The 22,909-nt window shown below is 40.3% G+C and overlaps 1 protein-coding gene across 1 annotated transcript; it reads right to left on the minus strand.

The window, feature by feature from the left end:
* Positions 1–531: 531 nt before the first annotated feature.
* On the minus strand, positions 532–22,728 carry cryl1 (crystallin lambda 1). Its single transcript, XM_022740472.1, has 9 exons — positions 22,608–22,728; positions 21,478–21,585; positions 20,117–20,243; positions 17,231–17,392; positions 16,206–16,301; positions 15,818–15,916; positions 5,209–5,317; positions 1,458–1,564; positions 532–751 (listed from the first exon to the last, which is right to left on the minus strand). The coding sequence occupies exons 1-9, from the start codon at positions 22,646–22,648 to the stop codon at positions 647–649; spliced, it is 954 nt and encodes a 317-aa protein (XP_022596193.1). The 5' UTR covers positions 22,649–22,728; the 3' UTR covers positions 532–646.
* Positions 22,729–22,909: the final 181 nt, after the last annotated feature.

The raw sequence follows: 22,909 nt of genomic DNA on the forward strand, positions 1-22,909 counted from the left end.
TTAACCTTATTAACTAACCCAAATTAATGAAAAATTTTTGTACATGGCCTGTTTTTTCCCCCGGACTGATTATAACACATTACATAATACTTTAAAAACATGTGATAGTGGCCATTAAACTGTACTAAAAATGTCCATGGTGACATTTGTTTAAGAGTGTAAAACATCTTCGGTGGTACCTCTGAAATCACAAATGTGTCAAACATAAGCTTATACACTACGCAGCCTATATACACCCAATACATGTTTATATTTTTGTTTTTTTGTGGTCACATTTCATAGATGTGGGCCAGACGACGCGATCATGTGACAGTCACTCTGGCTTGGTATCGCTGTGAAATGAAATCTGCAACAGGAGCAGAGCACAAATGTCACAGCGAGCGGAAGTGTAAGCACTCGTGACATGTTTCCATTCGCTGTTGCCTGGAATTCAGGAGTTTATCAGTAACCCGTTTAATGCGACGCACATCATCGATTAGTTTTGCTGGAGGGAACAGAGACCACTACAGTAATCAGTCGAGAAATACTCAGTAAAACTTCATTATTTAATTTTCTTTCACGCTTAAGGTCATATTTTAAGGATTTCTGTTCACAGTTGTCGCAGTTGTAATCATTCGTTTTCTTGAGTTTGGGCCCTGAACACATCTCAGTGGTCCTTCTTCAGCTTAGCTAGACCCATGAGGAGCTGGTCCCTCCTCTCCCTCCTGGCCGACAGATGCTGCTGCTCGCTGGGAATCAGCTCATCCATCTCCTGTGGGCAGCGGGGAGAGAAACACGTCAGCAAAAGAGCTGAGGGGCTCGGTGGTCGCTGTTCCTCAGTCCCCCATTAGAAAACAATGAGTGAGAACTTCAATGACATAACATAACATTAAATAACATACATAAAAATAAACCACAGTCATCACAAAACTGAATGAAAACAGTAATCTGATTGTTTTTAACTGGACACTGGGTGATATTAGTTTGTCAGCAGGATCAATGAGATGACCTGATTACATGAGGGTTATATATTCAGATGTGCATCGCAGACATTATAATATTCTGTTGATAACGCTCATGAATGAATCCAGTATCCAGTTAGTAAACACTCAAAAGGGAATGTGAGAGTATGACATGCTTAACAACAACTCCAAACTTGTGCGACTGCTCTCGTCCTCTAAACTAGTTCACCTTAAAACTATTTATTGTTCCAGCTCAGGGTTGCTCCACATGATGACCTTCTGTGGCTAACGTTTTAACAGCCTGTGATAGCACGTGACCACCCACTGCCTACTGAGCAGAGAGCTTTATGGTGCCGGGGCGACAAGGAACTCTTGACTTTCAGTCATGCAGAACTAAAGATACCATCAACAAACACTTCATTGCGGGAGGAAACGTTGATTGAATAAACATTAACCTGGATAAATGAATACTGTTATATTTTACAGCGTGGTCTCTTTCGCCGCCGGCACACTTACATTAACGATGCTCTTGGCTCCCTCACCGAAGAAGTCTGGTACAGGCCCAAAGGAGGTCAGGACTCTCGTTATGCCCACTCCGTACCGTTTCATATAGTCTTCCAAACCTGTGGGACGACAGCTGATCAGAGGAGGCAAAGGCCAGGAATGAGAACAGTTCACATATGTTTCATAACATTCAATACGCCTCACAGCCCCGAACGTCGCTCTTAAAATGAAACCTCCGCTCCAGGAAATCCTCGACATCAGGGCAAAATATCAAAATTGAAAGAAAGTTGTCCTCACTGATTCCCCTGCATTCGGACAGACGGTGACAGTTATTATTCAAAGTTGTTACTGAGTTTGTGTGAAGTTGTGCATTTGCAGTTGAGGACTGGATCATGCTTCTTTTGGGGCTGCAGGCTGTAGGAAAAGTGCCCTGAGATTCTTCTGTTGAACTTCTACTGTTTCTCTTACAGTTTGCCTCCTGTCAGAAATTGGTTTCAACATTTGACACACAGGGCTGTCAACACATTTTGGAAGATATGCATGTTATCTTTTCTACAGACCTCTTTGACCTATGGTTATCTATTACTCCCTTTTCTGTGAAAATTGTAACCTTACACTCAAGGGCGTGGGTTTGGTCTCAGCATTGGTCGGGACGCAACAACCCCACCACCCCTCCAGAACATCGCGTCAACTAAATAACATATAAGATCTAAATTTACATTCATACGCAAATGTAATATATGTACATGTGTTGAATTTCCATACATGAAATATATGTACATATGAAGTAAAATCATATATGTATTTAACCTGTTAAAGTATAGCCTATATATGTAAAAAATTACATATGAAACCTGTTGGAAATTGGAACAGTATCATACATTGACATATATGTCTAGCTAATAGAAATATGTATTTTACATAAATATACAATATATCCATCCCTAAGCCTGTCAGTATCGTTTAATATTACATATGTAGATATAAAAGACAGAAATTATGAAGAAAATCATATACAAACATATAGAATTTCAGGTTGTTTTAATAAATCTGCATTATATCTTTATTTATCCAGAGGATGTATATATGTCAAAATAATATATCCTCTTATATGTGACACACACGGTAATGTCACTCTTGATATAGGGACATACAGTATATATCATACAGTATATATGTCAAAAGTCATAGTAAGGCATAAACTGCACAATGAAGGGCCCCAAGACTGGGGTTCGAATCAAGAACCTTCTGACTGTGAGGCAACAGTTCTAACCACTGTACCACCATGCCACCCCATAAATAAATCATAGTATAGTAAGGCATAAAAAACTCATAGTAACTCTGTTGGAGCCTGTTTTTAATGTCACTTCATGGCAGTGAACAGAAGTTAGTCCAGAAATCCTGCGTCACAAGAGGAGCTGCCTGGGCTGCTGATTACTTGCTAAGATGCTATATGTAGCACCTTTATAAAAACATCCTTCGCCACACAACAAAATATACGTGAACCAAATAAGTGATCGTGTCCCTTAATTGGGATGTGGAGAGATGAAAACACACAGCTAATGATCTATGCTGCAACACAGGTACTCATCATAATTAATTATTGGACAAATCGTATCATAAAGAGGGGCAGCGGTGTGGTTTGTTGACATTCCTGTGATAAGAAACTCAGCAGGTCGGGACAAGATCTTTAAAGTAATAAAAAGCCGGTGTGGAGCAATCTGAAAAAAAGAAAAAAAAAGAAAAGAGAAAGACGAGCATGAACCGCTTCACACCGGCTCTTTAATTAAAACAGGGTCAGAAGGTGCCCATTGAAAATAGTTTTGTCACCCTGAAATGAAGTTTCACACAAAAGATTTAAAAGTGTGACACTTGTGCATTGTTCAATCCAACAAACTTTCCTTTTACTGTAGTTATTCACACCGAATACGTGACAATAATGTTGCTACAATACTCGACATTTATACTGTTTCAGTGTGTTCAGTGGGACACATGACGTATATATGACACAGCAGTGTGATAAGTCCCATCTACCTTCAACCGAACAGACTGTGTGGGAGGAAGATACAAGTCTCATTTCAAGGCATCTGTTTGTTTTTTGTTTTTCTTGCCACGCAATTCCTCTTTTGCTGCCACTGCAAGTTTTTCTTAAATGTTTCTATTCCATGTATCAGAGTCCAGCAATGTTATAATATAATATAATATGGCTGCGGTGAACGCTGCAGTCAAAGCTTTGCAGCTTTGCAGAGAAAAAGTGGGAAGTTACAGCTTTCAGCTCTGACAGGTTAAAACTGAATATGAACATTATCAGTCAGGACCAAAACAAGCACCTCACTCACTTTGCTGTTTCTCGTGTTTTGTTGGTGAACTGTTTGGCTTTTAAAGAAACAGTTCACCTTTGTTTTGACTGTAGCATGTAGCCTTGACAGGTGGCTGTGAAGAGTTTGCAGCTTGCTTATTTGTTAAGGACAGCAGCTTGGAGTTACCAGTGGTTAAACGTTAGCCTTGTTGTGTCCCAATTCACCATGTGTGGCCGCCAAAGACTGAACAGACCGCAAAGGCTGAACCGAAACGAGGCGGCCTGGTCTACGGAGGATTTCCTATTGATCCTCGGCTGCTGTTTTAATAAAAAAGGATCCACCCGTCAGATCCTTCGTTGACTGGGAAACGAAGGATTGCATTTCTCGGGCCAAGACGGTCTTTAAATGCAGCGTCTCAAGACAACAGGCGGTGGGGTTTTCGGTGGGTTTTTCCTTTAAAAGGAAAATGCTCTCAGGTACAGGTGCATGGTTTACAAAAGCCAAGTCATTCAGGCAGAGTAGAAAAAGAGACACAGAGACAGAGAGCCTGAGTGCTCCAGTATCTGATTGGAGAGATTTAAGGACGGGAAGTCACTACAGAAGTCGGTCTTAGCAATCTTCTGAGAACATGATCATGCTACTGTTTTCCTGAGCAGAGCTTCGGCACTGTAACTACAGGTAGAGTTGGCACCTGGTTTTTGAAGGCTGCGATGTGGGCTCTGTGAGTTTTGGATTACTGGTGTGAGGGAGTGCATTCATCGCTACCCATCAAAAGGCCGCTTTGTTCGGCCACAGCGACCTTTTTTTTCACTGTGTGTGTGTGTGTGTACACAGTCGGGGCCGCGCTCTGGGTTTCACACTCCCCTTTGATATTCTCCATCTCCCCGAGGTTTCACTCTCGGACTCTCTCTCCGACACACACACACACACACACACACACACAGGAGCGCCACAGTATGGTACAGTACATGTGCGTTGTGTTGAGGCATGTCACTGTGGATTTTTCTGACAGTTTTTATGTAACTGGCGGCCCGGAGGCTCCTCAGTGAAGCTCTAACGCAGAGTACAATCCATTCTTGTGTAATAATGGCACGAGATGCATAACTGCGCTCATCTGAGAAAGTAATACGACATGTTATAACAAAAAGTCAAGATTGTACCTGTTTACACGAGGCATTACGAAACCTAAAAGACTTTTTCTAAATACATCGAATCAGAAAACCAGCATCCTCAGCTTGATTTGTAACTGGTTTTAATGATATTTATAATTAATAAATAAAACATGAGCACATGAGGGGCACATGAGATTAAAAAAAAACATAACAGTCAAAGATATCCTCACTTTTAATCCACAGTACGGATCAAGTTCCTACAATTCCCATAATTCAACTCCAAGGGGTCTTTCATTGGACCCTCTCTGCCTCCTAAATGCCCACGTTTGGTGGTGACCTCCTGAACATTACCTTCAGGCGCATTGAGGTGCATCGTTTCCATGGGACCGATGAAGGCGTAACGCATTCCTAGCCCCTCTGACATCACCAGGTCGATGTCCTTGACTGAGATAACGCCATCCTGATAGAGTCCGAGAGAGAGAGAGAGAGAGAGAGAGAGACGCTTTTGCTCATGTCATTGGCTTGATTGTATTCTTTACAAACAAAAAAAAAAAGAAGGGCAGATCAGTCACTCAGTAAATGTATGACTAGATCTCCCCGCATGTTTTCTTTATCAGGACAGGTTAAACAGCGGACAGGTTAACTCTGAGTCATCTATCAAGTGTTTCCCATGTTCCTCGGTGGAGGATTCGATGCTGACGATGCTACTAACAAACAAACAAACATACATGACTCCTGTTTTGCATAAAAGAGCAACACAAAATTTAACCTGAGGATGCAGTTCAACAAAGTCATGGCTTTTTTTCTTTTTTTTTTTTTACCCCCAGGGTTTTGGACCGACCAAACTCCCTTTGATCCCATCAGACTACTCCCACCATATAATGTTTCCCTAATCAGCCAATTCTGTGTCCCCGGGATTATGTGGGCAGTACAGGGAGGAGAGAGATGGATGGAAGGCGAGACAGAGGGAGTGGTTCAGGTGTCTTTGGGATTCGAGATACCTGTTGGCCGACCGCAGAGGAAATCAAAGCTTGGACACAGATACAGAGAGTAGGGTGAAGCAAGAGGAGAGGGACAGGGTCGTCTTTGTTTGGGTCCCGCGTCCAACAACGGGCCTGTTATCTGGGCAAAGCGGGATGGTGGGTGGGGTCTTTTCTCCCCTGTAATCACTTGGGGAGGGGGGGGGGGGCAACAAGCTGCTTTCTCAGCCACTCTGCTTTCAAACGCTGGCCCTGACTCAAGGACCATTTTCGGTGAGTGTGTTTGGAGGGGTGAGGGTGAGGGTGAGGGAGGGTCCCTGTTATGTAAGAAAGATCTCAAGGCCAGACCATCTGTTGCAGGACTCATTGTTCTTCTTGTCTCTGAAGATACTGTAGTCCTTCACGACCCTGGTTGTACGTTCGGACTCACTGTCTTGCTGCAGAATGAATTTGCACGATGGATACAGGTGGTGCTGGAAGATTGGTGGCGGGGTTTGAATACTTGCTGGTCATGCGGCGGTTACCATCGTTTGTAGCTAGAAAGCTCTGTTGGGGTTTCGTCTCATTTGGGGGATATAAAATTGGTGATGCAACGCAGCATCTGCAATATACTTGTAGCGACAAAAGCAAAGGTGTCACCAAAAACATTAACAGTGTCCCAGTCCTGGTTGTCCTAGCAGTGTCTTTAATGAGCCAAACTGAAACTGAAGCGACACAATGGAATATAGACATCACTATAAAAATTAATTCGTAAGTATACCTCGACAATTCATTTATACACTGTCTAAAAATACAAATATGACAAGGTTAGAAAGAGCTGAAATAGACAAGAACTATAGCTGTCCAACAATATACACAAGGTAAACTGACCGGGTCTTGTACTGTGACTGTTAACAAGTCAAACCTGCTGCGACATGTCAAACTGTGAAAAAGGCAGGAAGTTTCCCCCATTTGGTTCCGTCAAAAGTCAGCGCTGCCAAACATGACAACAATGTAAATTTGCATATCAAAGTTCACAATTACTGACACGGTTACTCCACTAATTGCTGCAATTCCATTAAAAATGACCTGATTTCCCGCCGTCATAAAAGCTGTTGCGGCAGAACTCAGCAGGAAACTGTTACCTGAATCTGAGTCTATACCGACCCCTGACCTACTTGTTCCAGGTACATTTTACGTATAGGGTGCTGTACGTAAAGAGTTTTTATTTAATTCTTTCCACTGTTGCGCTTCATTATCGACAATGTTATAAACTATAACAGTTCCTCAGGCGTGTGACACAACATGCGTCACCATTTTTCACAATCAGAAATCATGAGGTGTGGTGTGTCCCTCCATTGTGTGACTAGATAGAACAACAGCGATATCAAGAAGCCTGCAGCAAAGTTTATAGTTAACTGAAGGACTTTAATGCAGCAGCATCGTCAATGTTCTTGGTTAAAATAATACATGGCTCGTTGAGTTGTCCATTAAATACTGTGATACATTTTTTAACTGCTGTTGGCTGCTAACAATTTCTGTTGCATATTACACAACATATAACAAAAACTTTGAAGCCCCTTTGATATAACGTAATAGTGAAACTGGAAGTAATTTATTCAACAGTAGATAGTAGTAGTTCATCTAGATGAATTGTAGATAGAAGATAGGTGGAACGCACGTGTATACACAACCACACACACACACACACACACACACACACAAGAAAGATGTAAGATGTAGAGGATACGTGTCTAATAGTGGCAGCTCTAAGTCAATGACCCAGATTCTCAAAATGTGAAGTCACAGCCAATAGTGACTTATGACTCTAGTAGGTTAAAGTGTGTGTGTGTGTGTGTGTGTGTGTGTGTGTGTGTGTGTGTGTGTGTGTGTGTGTGTGTGTGTGTGTGTATTTCAAGGAAGCAGTTTTGAATAAGAAAAACACAAATATTTAAAAGGTCATTCTGCAGTTGAGGAAATGAAAAAGGGTAAAAATTACTTTGAAAATGAAATATATATTCCTGGTTCACCTGACTTACAACCAGCGCTGGAAGATTTAGTCACATCGTTTCCTTATGTGAAGTCAGCACGTTAGTAAACCAGCAATACCACAGTGTAGAAATACCAGTAAACTGCAAGCATTCAAAAGTTTCATATTATATTGTATTATTGTATTATAATTACTGATGCATGAATATATGCATCAGTTTAATGTTGCAGCTGGTAAAGGTGGAGCTAGTTATAATTACTTCATCCACTGCTGGGTATATGTGACCTGTAATCTCCGTAAAGTCTTGTCTTATACAGTAATACATCATGATTTATTTATATATAATTATATTGTACAGTTTTATTAATCTGAATTTGCAGATTAACTAGTAACTAGAAACTAAAATTAGCAAATAATTGCAGTGGAGTAAAAAGTACAATATGTATGAGTAAGTATGAAGTAACAGCACATGGAAATACTAATGTTAAGTACAAGAACCTCAACATTGTGATTAAGCACAGGACCTGAGTAAATGCACTTAGTTACTTTCCACAACAACCTACAACCTACAACAGCCTCTAACCGAAGTCTTTGAAACTGGCTGTTTGGCTTTTTGCGCCTAGACTAAAATAAATATTACTTAGCAAACACTTTAATTTTGGAGCATTCATGTGTGTTTTATACTATCGTCCAAAAAATAGCATTTTGAAATGAGATAAATGCTTCCTGCTGACGCCACGTATATTGTTTATCTGTTAATTTTATTGGATCCCTATAACGTCTGCAGCAGTTATTGCTAACCCTCCTGGGCGGCAGACTTCCTGGAATGTAAATTTGGTTCAGAATATTCAGAGAATTGACATCCACAGTGTAAATCACATGGCGGGGCAGCGGGGTGAAGCTCATGTCGGCTGGGTCATCTAGTTCACCTGCTCTTCGCTCGAGCAGAACTAAAGCTTCACAGCTTATCTCTATCTCCAGTGGGGACTAGAATAGAAATCCCTGCTTCTTATGAATAGTGTTGTCTTCTTCTGAAACACTTACATGTTGCCTTAGATAGCCAACCTGACTCAATTAGAGCCAGCCCCGCCCGCATACTGAGTGATGACAACTGAGATCAACTAATGTTCAGGATTTACCTGTTGATCAACTTTGACGAGACGAACTGTCATAAAGGCTGAGAAACTTCCAGTCTCACAGTTTTTTTTTTTTTTTTTTGTTGTTTTTGTTTTAGAAATTGTGTAGACGGAGCTCAAAATTTCATCCAAAAACTGTGAGAAATTCTTAATAGCGAGGAGACTGTTTTTTAACTTCACTAAGCTACAGAGACACAGATACTAGAACTGCTTCTGTTGAGACAAATAAGGAGCGAGCAGGTTGCCTGTGAATGTCCTTACGAACGATTTCTCTGCAGGTTAATGTGATTGTGAGGATGAAGCCGTTAAATTTTAAGATTTTGAGTGAAAACTTTCTTGTTGAGTTTTCTCCTAAAACGAGTTGGTTATTCTTACACACACCAGAGTATTTATGGTGTAAAGGACGTGCTATGAACAATAGAGCTTTTCATGGCAAACATTTTGACATCAATCATCCACTTGATTGTCATAAATCAGTAAACAATGTCAAGGCACCAAGGTGCACATGAAAGGAGCTGTTGAAATAAAATACCTGAATGTGACAAGATGTTATTTACGACATTAATTGCTATGACAAGTCAAGAACGTTTGAATGCTGTTTCAAAGGTCTACTGCTGTTTTTCTACAGGTTTAAATCTGTGCTGCAGACTGAACTGTTTTACATGCATAATTCGGCTGTCCATAGCAAGCACATCTGGCACCACCATGAAAGTGAAGTCCAAAATTAGCAGTAAGAACCTGACTAAATTCTAAATCTAAATTTACAGACTGGGCCAGAGAAATACAAATGAAAGCTATTAAAAGTTGTTTTCAATATATACATATTTGTATTGGTTTGAAAACATATGTTCCACTACAAAAATATCAAAGCTTAAAGAGGCAAAGCGTGTTCAGGAGCATGCTTGTTTGATTGACAGAAGCTGCAGTGGTTGCTAGGTATTTTTTGTGGTAAACAAAAAGTTTGAAAAAAAGTTTTGAAACTTCCACGGGTGACGTTAGAGACATCACACCCTTGTTTTTACAGGGTTTATGAGCTAAATGCAAAATAGATCAGACACATCTGTTGAGCTCTTAGTTAAAACATGGGAATAATCAACCATTTCTACCACTGTACATTCTTTTGACAGGTTGTGTGTTAGGAGACACACAGCTGACTCATGCTATTACATTTTACACAAACCGTTGTGTAACTTGATTTGTGATCGTGTGTGTTTTTATTGTTGCTTCTACATATATATTACTGTGAGCGTATCTTGGAGGTGTAAAAGCGCCTCGTTTTTATTTCTACCTCTGACGTGATCATGGTGCTTCACTCTGTGAAGCTCCTTCCAGAGCAAAGTCAGACGCTTTAACAGCAATGTGGCATTTTTGTCAGTTAGGAGCTAAGGGTGCCCTCGGGGTAAATACACCTTAACCGGAGCCTCCCACGTGAGTGATCCATGCCCGATATGGAATGTCATGCAGATATGAGTCTGAGCCTCCACAGGCCCGTGTGAAGACACAAATACCACATGGTGGATGCATGGATGCCATGTTACAGCCAGAAGACAGTGAGGAGGCAGAGGAACACAGTCATACTGTATCAGCTTCATTTCCTTGGAGTGCACTTTAATTCTCAGAAAGCCAGTGACATGTTACTGCTGTTGTCGTTTCCTTGTGTTTCGCCTTTGCCTGAACTAACAAGTGCTTTCACCTGACTGCAGGCCCACTCGGCTCATCAGTGAACCAAGAGGTTCCTCTTGAAACAAAAGAATCCACAGTCGCTCGAGGAGAGGCAGAACAAATTCCAAACTGTGACAAGCCCACGATGTTTTCTTCCCATAATGCCCGTTGCTCTCTACATGTGAGTATCTAAAATAATACAACCAACAAGGTCAGGAAAAGTCTGCCAGTCACTTAACAGCACTTACACCTGCATTTAAATAACAAAATAGGATAAACAACCTATAAGTTTGTATAGGCCAAATCCACACAGCACCACCACCCACCACAACACAGCTTTAACCTGAGTCTGCAGCCATGTTAGTGGCTCTGTGAGAGTGTGCTCTGCTTTCAGCTAACATGCTAACATGCTAACAATGACAATGACAGAAGAAGTAGTAATTAAAGAAAGATTTCTCCGATTTAAAGACAGGTTAAACATTAAAAAACAAACAGTTCATTCATTCATTCATACCCGACTAAATGAAAGCTTTTAACAAGTCTCCTGTCCTCGCTGCCTGAAAGTACCTGAAGAACATTTTTTACCCTTGTTCAAAACTGTCAAGATATTTCAGTCTTGATAAAACACATTGACATGGAGCCATTTTAGCTATAAATTACCACACACTCAACACGTCATTAAAATTAACAGTCTGAACAAATATGGAACGAATTAAGTTTCTCAAAGATATAATATATTGCGAGTGTTACTTTACTGGATTGTAATTAGTTCAATTAAGCGTTCTTGTCTATGTTCTAAAAGAAGCCTGGGAACATTCCTCTAGCAGCCGACTGACTGATGTCAGGTGTAAATACTATAACTGTAACTACTGCAACTATAAATTAACCATGACACGGACGAAGCGAGAGACAAATTGTCAGTCTGGTTTCCCTCCCCAGCTGCACATATGAATGTCAAGTATGACATATATTCATCACGCTACTGCTCCAACCTACTGAGGCCTGTGTGTAATTTTCAACTTTGTTTATTTGATTTTCACTGGATGAAGCCTTGACCTTAGAAACACTGAGAGAACGCACCAGCCATAGAGGTGCAAAGGTCACGCTGAGGATGCAGTAACCGAGCTAATCCAGTGGACCAGCCTGTTCCGACAGTTTGTGTACATTCCTCTAGTCGACAACACTCAAATCATCAGCATCTTTGGTTTAAAATATGTAAACATGTCAGATGAAAAGAATTCACTTGTCATGTCATGGCTGTGCTGCTTCCACAATTTGATTTTACGATAGAAAATGTAAAGCCATTAGACAATCAGTAGCTGTTCTGATAGATCCCACTGAAACAGATACACGTTTGTTATTTTCAAATTCAATTATTACAAAAAATGATTATGAAAACTTACTTTTAAATTTAAATGTCTATGATATCACAGAGTGTCTTCATCATAACTCGGCATTAAAGGGGCTGTTTGCAAGTTTTCTCTGCCGCTGAACGTGGTGTCTTGCCAGGAGCTGGTGGTGATGATTGTCGCTTCGCAAGAGCTTCGGCCATCATTGTCTTTATAGTACAAGAGGTTATAATATGTCCTCTGAGCAGCGCTACGTCTTCAGGGCAGATTGGAGGCTGCAGCGAGTAGCTATCGGAAAGTGACGAGACGGGCTGGGGCTAGCTGGTTAGCATGCTAACTTCAGTTGAAGAAAATAAGAAATAGAGATAAGAGTTAACATCGATGCTGCTTTCCACTGCAGCAGACAACTGCTGGTGAGTAAAGGAATGAAGTTTGATGCTAAACTCGCAATGTTTCTTCTAGACTGGTACGTAAACACCTGTTAATGCTAACATTAGCTGTGCAGCAATAACAAAACTTACAAATAGCTCCTTTTAAAAGGAGGCAAAGTCCAAAGAGAAGAACATTTTCTGGATCTGGACCAAGTGGGCTGAGAACATTCAACCTGTAAATTCAGACTTTATCTGATTTGATAGAATAAATGGGGGAGATTATATTAATAATATAATGTGATTTTGCATATTATAGCTTGCTCTTTATCCTTTTTTTCCCCCTTATTTCTTTAACCCTTTGCAGTATCCAAGCTGCAACCTGCGGAGCTGATAAACATAACATAAAGTGAGAAAAACTGCAGTTCCTCAAATGGCCACTTGAGGCTGGTTCTGAAAGTGAGTCAGTCCCCTTAGACTCCCATGTTAAAATCCCCAACTTTACAGCAAGAGATAAACATGTTGCCTGGTTGCCTGGTACAAGAAAACGGTTTTGGATAATTGTGGGTGTGGACACTTCACTTCCTCACATGCTTGGCAAACTGGCATTCACTAAAGTCTCAGCACGTGCCCCACCTCTTTGCACATTTTTGGATTAGCCGGGAGTTAGCGCAGTCAGGCATTGCCAAAATGGTGATAGCGGAATAGCTCAGTATGAGCTTCAAAACCGAAACCTATGACTCACGTCGTGGAGGCCATGTCCATCTTTATTTAAAGTTTAAGGTTTCTAAGGTGAAAGCTTCCCATGTTCAAATGTAAATAATTAAAGTTGTTGCTTATTACTGAGGCTGCAAAATGTTTATTTGCACAATGCTGTGTGAATCCACTTGCAGTAATACCATCAACTGGTTTTTTTGAGTACATATAAAGTGGTATTTTGAAATCCGAAGGAAGCAAATTAAGCCGTTAGTACACACCTTATCAGGAGTGTCGCAAACTTGCACAGGTGATTGTTTCTTACTGTTTAAATAACTGGAAAAATGAGGGATAGTCTGAGGAGAAACGAACTGTAAAAAGGCACAAGCAAAAGTAACAAGCGCAGTCATGTTCATCTACATCATCATCATCATCATCATCATCATCACCATTATGATGCCAGTTAATGAAAAATTTTCCATGCAGGCTTAAATGCACATGATGGACCCGACTCTTGGTGTGTAGCAGGAGATATCCGTCATGCATTCATGCTCCATTAGCACTTTGGAGAGTCGTAACAAATCCTTTGGGCGTAAAGTCACGAGTCACTTCAAGTCGATTTCTGGTGCGTCTAAGCCAAGAAGTTACTAGACAACCTTTGTCGTGTCCCATAATTCGACAGCAAAATGTGGTTTTCCGCCTTTTTTAAATGTGCACATCTGTATTTTTTTTTTTTACAGATGTTTTCTCAGCTCCAAATAGCTCTGAGTTACAGTCCTGCGCCAGTTTATTTACATAAATAAAAAGGTACATATTAATTGCTATGTGAGTAATTAATGAAAATGCCTCATCCAAATACAGCACATGTGTATTTTTTTGTATTTGCTTTTTAAAAAATGAAATCTGTTTTTATATTACTTGTTATGTCACATCCATTGCTGTTATTTGATCATTCTTATTTCATCCTTATGTGCTTTGTAAAGTTTGACTATTCTCTTTATAATTGATTTGTAAGTCTGTGTTGCATCTCAGCAGGAGCCTTTCCTGGTTAATTATAGATTTATATAAAAGGGTGTAATGGTACTATGTTTTGTTCACTTTTAGACACAATTTCAAACGTCCACCTCTGACTTGAGCTGCAAATACCTGCAAGACAAACACTATCTGACACGACTCTGCTTTGGTGAGTCACTGGACCAACCTTCTCCACTGTTGCCTGTGTGCCACCCTCTCATTCTGAATAATTCAGTTTCAAAAGTCTTTATTTTGTTCTTTTAAAGTGTCAAGTAGTTTTATTGCTACCTGTGGTTGTTTTACTTCGTGTGTGTGTGTGTGTGTGTGTGTGTGAGTGAGAGAGAGAGAGAGAGGTCACAGTCACTCCCTCTGATACAGTTACACACTGTAACTTAGAAGTACAGTAATGTCAGTGACGAGGACACAATGTGCTGACTGAGCTGTGGATGAGCTGCTCTTTGTTACACTGCGCAGAGAAAAGAGATGGAACAAAGAGGAAAAGAGAGAGAGACACTGATCTAAGTCCTTCGTTAGGATTATTACGGCCTGTGGAATGACAGATGGGATTTGCTGTAACACACAGTTGTAATTCATCCCCGCAGGGAGCAGAGCTAATTCATTACAGCTTTAATTTTCTTGTAATCTAGTCAACAGTCGAGACAAAAGAGTTTTGTTTGGCAGAAATAACCAACGGAGCGTTTGAAGAGATTTATTCCTGATTCAGATATCCACCATTAACATCTGCTCTGAAAAACTGACTGCAGGTATTCACATTATCGGTGATCATTTAGGTTTTATAAGTTCACGTTAAAACTTTTGAAGTTATTTTTCATTTGTCATTAAAAGAAAAGGGAAAGGTTGTCTACAGATTTACACATCAACATCAGTTTAATAGTTAAATGTAAAAAAAAACAGCCATCACAACTTCACAGAGGCAGAAGTGACGTCTTCAGATTGTCCATTTTATTTACCATCATATATGAAAAAGAAGAGTTGTGAATCCTCACATTTGAGATGCTTGTTCCTGCAAAATTGCTGGGATGACTAATCTATTATCTAAATAGCTGCTGATTAATGTTCTTTACATTAACTAAACGACTAATTTCGACTCTTTGCACGTTTACGTTATAGAAGAATGAAGCGGAAATATATAATTTGTGAGATTTTTATATTTTGCTGCAGTATTCATGTGTTTGCATGATTCTATAATTTTGTTGAGTTTTGACATTCGTTGCTTCGTGGCAACAGACGTTTGAGTCTGTGAGTCACAATGAAATGAAAGTCCTCGTGTGAGGTCAGCTCAGGTAACAATTGTCATCACACTCATCGTCCTGACCATTTCTCCCATGAGTGATCAGGTAATGGCGCCTGTCAGCAGAGGCTAAAGCTCATTTACTCTCAGGAGACAAGAGATTATAGCAGAGGCGAACTGACAGGGGGCTTCCTCTCTTCTGCCTCTGTTACAAAACCATTAGCAGCTCCACTCAGTTACACAAAGCCTCACTGAGACTGAGGAGCTCTTGTCCAGAAATGAAAACAAACGTGTGTGTGTGCGGCCGTAGGACCGTCATCAGGATCTAACCCCCGACAATCAGATTCTGGCCCAAACTAAATTTTGACCAAATACGTATGTACATTTGGGCTGTGCATGTATAATAATTCAAACCTTAATCAACCCTGATGTGGTGTTGATGTCATGTCATATAAGAATACATATAATGTTTAAATACACAAACACAAAAAAAACTAGATACAAACAGGATATAGAACAAAAGCAGACACTGACCTGGACCAGCCTCCAGGACTCTGCGATAATGGCCGCCTGGACTCTGTTGAGGGCAAAGCCATCGATCTCTCTCTTCAGGCGGACGGGAGCTTGTCCGACCTGAGTCAAGAAAAATCAGTCACGTCAAGAGCAACAGGCAACAGCTCCTAAAAGACAACGCGTGTGATTCTGCCACGTTATAATTATTCATCCTGCACATTAGTTATTAGTTAAGGTAAAAGAGTTAATGACAGATTCTTACCAACATTAAATATAGGATTAGGATTATTTTAATATCAATACAGGTCTTTGTATGTTCTGCGTCCTTATTTACCTGATGCCACTGTCTCTGCATATTCTGACATACCAGTACTTGACAGCCTGCGATTGTGTAATCTGCTAACTTTACCTTGGTCATTACAGCATGGGTGGTGTCCATAACATGCGCTGCTGTCTCTGGGTGAGGTACCAGCTCCACCAGTTTGACATAGTAGGGTGGATTCACCTGGGGGAGCACAGGACAATCACACATCATACAGTGGGTACTAAGGGCAGCGTTTACCAATATCACAATTCTTGCTGTCCCTGTCTGTCTCTTCACTGCCTCTACAGCGTCTGTTGTCTTTTTGCTATCTTTTATCCATAGTGACTGACAGTGAGGCGTCAATGAGAGCATGTTCTTTATATAGTATTCATGATGTCTATTAACAGAATGGATGTAGAGTTTACCACCCAACATTACACCACACTATCCCACACCACCACCTTCTCATTACTCATCATTACTCATCAACAACCCAAGTGCTGATGGAAAAGTACAAAACGGTTCCCAACTAATCCCGTTTTTAATCTTAGTGGTGACTCGTAACTACACCTGTCGTTTTGACCTTTTATTAATGGGCGGGTCATTCATTATTGTCCGTTAACGCACTGAGCGCCAGAAAGTTTATAAAAAATATCAGAAAAGAGTTTGAAGGTCACTTTTTGAGATCGACAACTGACACCTTCCATATATTTAAAATGTTGATGACACTCAGTAGTTCCTTTTCAGGGTCAGCAGATAAAGGGCTGAAACTTTTTGCAACTTTCCAAAGTAAAATTCAAAAACCACACGATATAAATATTTCAGAAACAACGGGGACAGTGATAAAGATTGCCTCTTTGTAGATTTGCAATAAAATAGCTGACGAGGCGAGTCAGTGATGGAAATGCTTCAGGTCATGGTCGCCGATGAGATGGACTGTAGAAGCAACACTTTCCCTCTTTTCAGCTACTGGAAGTGACAGGAAATAGATAGATAGAAATGATTTTGGTGGCGCATCATACTGTAAAAACAATATATAACTGAGGTGTTATATATGATTGTGCCTCCCCAGTTTGTGGCTCACTAGCCTTTGCACAACCTGCTGGAACCAGGACCGTGGTGGCACTAACCGGATGGGAGACGAGGCAGCGGCTCCTGTTCTGGACCTTGGAGAAGACGTTGCTCGGCACCAGGCAGGAGGTGGAGCTGCTCAGGATGACGTCCTTTCCCACAACACACTCTATGTCCTGGAAGACGCTCTGCTTGACCTCAAGCTGCTCGAACACACACTCCTGGAAAAAAAGGCATACAGGTGAAAGTGTACACACATACAGATACACTACACACCCACGCACACGCGAGGGGGTTGTGAAGTCATTAAGAGAAATGCGCTATTGCTATTTTTTTTTAAACTTTCTCTTGGATATAAAAACAACTGTCTCACTTATTATACACATTTTACACTATATAAAGTACTTCCAGTGTAAATCATGGGGACTTCAAAATCAATAAATGGGTATTTAAGTCTTAGCAGAGCATCAACGAGGCATCACAGTGAAGATGAAAACTTTTTTTGTTTCTTGGTCTAACTACTGTGTTGCCCTTGATTTATGAGATAAAATCAAAATTATCTTTTTGTTTTCCTATAATATTGGGACAACCGATCCTCTGTACACTTTGTACACTTCACATCAACCTCATTACAGCAAAACGAATGATTGAGTGATTAGTCGCAACAATGAATTCACACTTTTTGTTTCTTTGTAAGTGTCAATCTACAAACTACTGAGAATGTGCTGTGGATACACCCGGTGCAGCTCTTATGTAGTCTCTATAGAGCACCCTCTGGCAGTTAGTACGTCTTCCCCACAATTGATCAAACGACACCAGATCTCCAGAGAAGTCTATCCCAAAACACCCAAACTATCTGTACACGTAAGCACGACTCAAGGTGAGTAAGAAAATGTGTGTTTTTCTGTAATTCAATTCTGTTGAACTGATCCTTTTACACTTTCTTGTCAAACGCTCTTGAACAAGACATTACAGAAAAAGTTAAGTAAGCCTTTAACTGCTGCCTGAGGCTTCACAGTTCACATGTTTTAAAACTGGATACAACCAGTTGGAGTTTTTAAAACCCTGAGCTGTATTTCATCCTGTGTGTCTGCCCTGACAGAGTGGCTGTCTGAAGCAGTAGAGGAGAGTTTACGTGCTCTTTGAATAGCACTCATCCTAACTACAATAACTGGCTGAGTGGCATACCTGAAGGAAGCGTGCATAGTAATGTGATACTCCACTACATCAGAAAAGGGTGACTTCAGTTTTTATATGAACATACATCAAATCCATTCATAAAGTCTATAATCTGTAAAACGTTCATGATGCTAAAATGTGAAAGAATGAGAAAATGCGGCGTGGAGGCCAGAGCGGACTAAAGTGACTTCTATAATTAGTCCTGCACTTCCTCTAGGAAACACCTGATCAATACCTAATTGTTCCCTGTGTCTAATAAATCATGTGTTGTTCCTCGTTGGACGGGACTCAGTACAGGATATTGATTTATTTCAGCTCCGAGATGAAGAGCACGATTGTCTGCTTCAGCAGAGTCAGGATGACGCCAACAGGAAGTTAACTTTGTGTCCGATGTGCATGACTCAGTAAGGATAACCTAGTGTGCATTGTTTTTGTGTTTGTGTTTGTGTTCTTAGCGTGACGAAGACGAGACGAGAGATTTGGTGTTAAAACGTCACGTTTGTCACGATTTCAGCAGCAGGGCAGCACCTGACTTCCTCCTGAGCCCTTTGTCAAAAGAAGCTGTTGTTAGTTAGTGTGTATAACAGACAGCTTGAAGAACTAATTTCCACAAAACTCTGATATCCTGATTTTTTAAGTGACTGGGTCAAAGGTGAATCTGTGATGAACAACATGGTTTTAGAAAGCATGGTATCATTACACTCATCAGCCTGAGAAAAATGTGTTTAAATACTGTGATTTATTGCTTTATAAGGGATTTCTTTTGGCAGATATTGCGATTACGATATCAGTCATGATTTCAGAGTGAATGGTCAGTTTTGCATTTAATTTTCTTTCTTTTTTTCGGGGCTTGTACAAAACAAGCATGTTCCTTTACATGTGGAGAATATGATTTAGAGGCCGGGGCGTGCCTGTAGCACCACCACGCTTCATTTATGGTCTGTTGTGACACATTTTTACCTTTGTCAAAAAAACTGCAGCTCCTGCGATCTGGATTTTGCACTTGGCCATATTGTGATTTCAATAATATTTCGATTAAATGTTCAGCCTGCAGTTAAAAATCATTATGACTCTAGGAAACAGTTGCTTTGTATCATAAACATGCAGGACTTTATAGTAAATACAAATCTGAGTGTACCTTTTAATTTTTTCTTCACTTTAAAACTGATATTCTTTGCTTTGATGACCCATGATAAGTATTAGGAGGCAATATATCCTTAAATATTTTACTTTTATTTAAATAGTGAGTGATTATTGCTGAAAGCAGACAAAGTGAGGTAGTAAGCACTTCTGAGCCAGTGAGTGTCACTTCACAAAATTCCTGTTGTTCGTTTAGCTTTATTCAAAATTTGAACAGAGGTGCCTGAGGTGTCACACAATATGTGACACAAATGACCCAGTGATGTTGCGCCCCCTTGAGGATGATCAGTGTAAGTTTGAAAATGCCATGCCAGCATATTGCACTGGGATTACTGTAATGTAACTGTACTGTGTGACTTACTGCATATGATGCGTAGATGAATGAAGAAATTAGTCAGTAGTGTTTTTCTATGAACCACACGCTGTATAAATGTGAAAATGCCACATTGCAGTGGCTAGAGACAGAATGTCCCCGGGTTTCATCAAACGTGTGTGATATGTAAACAATCAAATGATAAAAAACAAAAAAAAACAGACTAATTTATCTGCAGTTCCCTTTGATTTTAGTATCGGAGACAATCAGACAGAACGGCATGTGCTGTGCTGGGAGTGGTGCAGTGTGTTACCTGGACAAAGAAGGCTCCCTCCAGTGCCTGAGCCAGGTCATCGTAACTGCTGAGCAGAGCAAGCTGCCGTGTGGCACTCAGCTCTCCTCTGAGCATGTGGGCTTCCTCCAGCTCCTCCAGCTGCTTCCTGAGCCAAATGAGTGACAGAGGTAGTTAACGCGAATCCACACACTTTCTTCAAAGACTTAATATGAAACACAAGAGCTGTGTCTCACACATGACAGGGCTGTTTTAATGTCAGTAACATACCTGAATTTAATTATCAAAATAATGGGATCCTCAGTAATTTACATTTATTATAAAAACAGGATGTTGGATTAGGGAGAGTCCTCATAGTTAAGATAATATTATATTCCTGCAGTAGAGGAGGCTGCAGTTTCAGGACTGCTGTCCAACGTTTCCAGGACCCTATTTTTTTTTGTGACAGCGCAACCTAGTGAAGTGTTTATGGTAGAGTTAGTGTTGTTCTCTGCAAATGCATAAAACAAATCACAACTTAGTGGGTGACAGTGTCATGAAAAACTAGGGGTCCCAGGACAGTGGTCCTGAAACTGCAGCCTCCTCTACAGCAGACACACGCGACTCAGAAAAGGAGGTGGAAAGTGTAGTACAATGACACCCTCTACTGTCAGCATGGTCAACTGACTCTGCTGGAGGCTGAACAGTAGAGTAGAGGCAGCATTGGATATTTACATGATAAATAAAAGTAAAATTAGTGAGATTCTGGTGTAGAGTTTAAGTTTGTTGAACAAATTCAAGGAATAAAGGTCTTTTAATGAGTTTGCTTCTTTTTCAGTAAGACAGCAGTGCTTTCACAAAAAGTCCTTTGTCATTCCACAGTAATGTTTAACCAGCGATGACTGGGCTGTGAAACTGTTTTTGAGCCTGAACATGTTTGTTCATGTTTTCCTACAGTAAGAGGAAGCCATTAATCATGTAATGAGCATGTGTCTTCCCTGTAAGTGCTGGAAAGGAGAACAGGTTAGATTTTTGGACAGGGCCTTTGTGAGTCATTAGTGCATTAAAGCTAATTTACACATTAATGCTCCCTTCATATAAGTTTAATCAGGTGTATAGAAAGTACACCTGATTAAACTTATATTATTTTCAAATTGAAAGAAAATAAAAGTAAAACATGAATCACTGCTTGACCTGTTAGAGCATGGACTCGTTTAATTCAGCCCTTAAACAGCAGAAAGAAGAAGAAAGCACAAGTTAGTTAAATTTGGGTTTAACAGGCTCCGCGGCATCGAGAGAAAAGATGACAGTATGTCTTTAACTGGACTGGATATCACATTAATTAACACTACACTACAGGTTTATGCTGGACAAAGACTGCAGTGCTGTGTAGCAGGGCTAACCTGATCTCTGTGATGGCCTTAGCAGCCTGTCCAGGTTGGTTGTCATAGATCTTCACACTGTAGCCTCCACTGGCAAACACCATAGCCCAGGAGCGGCCTATCAGCCCACTGAAACAGAAGCACAAAATCACACACAGAGACATTAACTTTTCACAGTACTCACTGCTCAAACCTGCTAATCCCAGTATTCTTCTTTTTCCTGCCCTCTTGTCATGTTTTCAACCCATTACAGGTTTTTGCATGCACAGATTTTTGGAGGCTGATCCTGCAGTGGAAATTCAGTATCAGTGTGATCATCTGATCATCTCTGTCCTGCATATAATGGAGAATTTTGCATGTTAATAAAACTTATGAAAAGAGGATTGAACGATCTGTCTGTGACGTTTAATATTTACTTTTCAGGTTTACGAGAGGTCACTTCGGAGGACTGCAAAGTTTAGCTGAGTGTGTAGAAATAATGAACAGGGTACAGAAAGCAGGTTAAAATGTAAGCCTACACACAAAACAAATGCGAGCCTCCTTCATGAAGTCGGTTGAGGCTTTCCTATATACACTCAGTTGGCAGTTTTATTAGGTACACCTAACTACTTTTGTGGTGCTGTTGAACTGTATTGCATTAAATACAAGTTAGTGTGTCTGTTATTTAGCCTACCCTCATTGATCTGAGTGAGGTGGACAAAATAATAGGAACATCTGTCAACATAAAGCACTGCAGTCCAACAGCACAACAGACTACATCCTCCAAAATCATCATAAAGTTGAATCAACTTTGGTCTCAAGAAAAACTGAACATTGAGACATTGTATTAGGCTGCATTAGTTTTAGCTAGGTGTTCCTAATAAAATGACAACTGAGTGTAACAGCCATTCTTCTAATGGCTAATCAGTGAGAGGATATCTGCAAGGTATCAATATAAAGTACAAGAGGCTTGCCTAGAAAACTCACGATGAAATCATACAATGCAAGGACTAAACTAAAAGTATATGCAAAACCATTAACAAACCAAACCAAACCAAAATGCAACAGTAATTTGAGTAACTTTTATGACAGCTCCTCGAAGACTTTCCACAACAACATAAAGCATGGGAGCAAAAATTAAAATGACTTCATAACAATATTTCCTTACTCACCTGCCTATTACAGTGATGACCTTCATGTCAGATGAGCTCATTTTGCAGATATTATTGTCTCAGTTCGGGATAATGTTGCGGTGTTTCTATTAAAACTGTAGCACCGCCCCACTGAGTCACACTAGATTTCCCGGTACGGTAAGTTAGAGGGTCCAAACAAAGCGAGTGCGATCGGAGTGCGATAAAGTGTTATTTTCCTTGCTGAAAACAAGGCACAGGCCACACATCCACCAATACTTAGTTGATCTTTTTTTCCGAATAATTGAATAAGTTATACTTTCGTAATTTAAACTAAAATGAAG

Source organism: Seriola dumerili, unplaced genomic scaffold (assembly GCF_002260705.1).
Source record: "Seriola dumerili isolate Sdu_G_001 unplaced genomic scaffold, Sdu_1.0 BDQW01000052.1, whole genome shotgun sequence".
NCBI classification, from domain to species: Eukaryota; Metazoa; Chordata; class Actinopteri; order Carangiformes; family Carangidae; genus Seriola; species Seriola dumerili.

Excerpts from the sequence above, each read along its gene's own strand:
- cryl1 (XM_022740472.1), bottom strand. The coding sequence starts at position 22,648 with ATGAGCTCATCTGACATGAAGGTCATCACTGTAATAGGCAG. Across the intron at positions 5,318-15,817 it reads AGTCCTGGAGGCTGGTCCAG|GATGGCGTTATCTCAGTCAA; the intron begins GTCAGTGTCTGC and ends GGACTCTATCAG. Across the intron at positions 752-1,457 it reads GAGCCAAGAGCATCGTTAAT|GAGATGGATGAGCTGATTCC; the intron begins GTAAGTGTGCCG and ends CGCTGCCCACAG.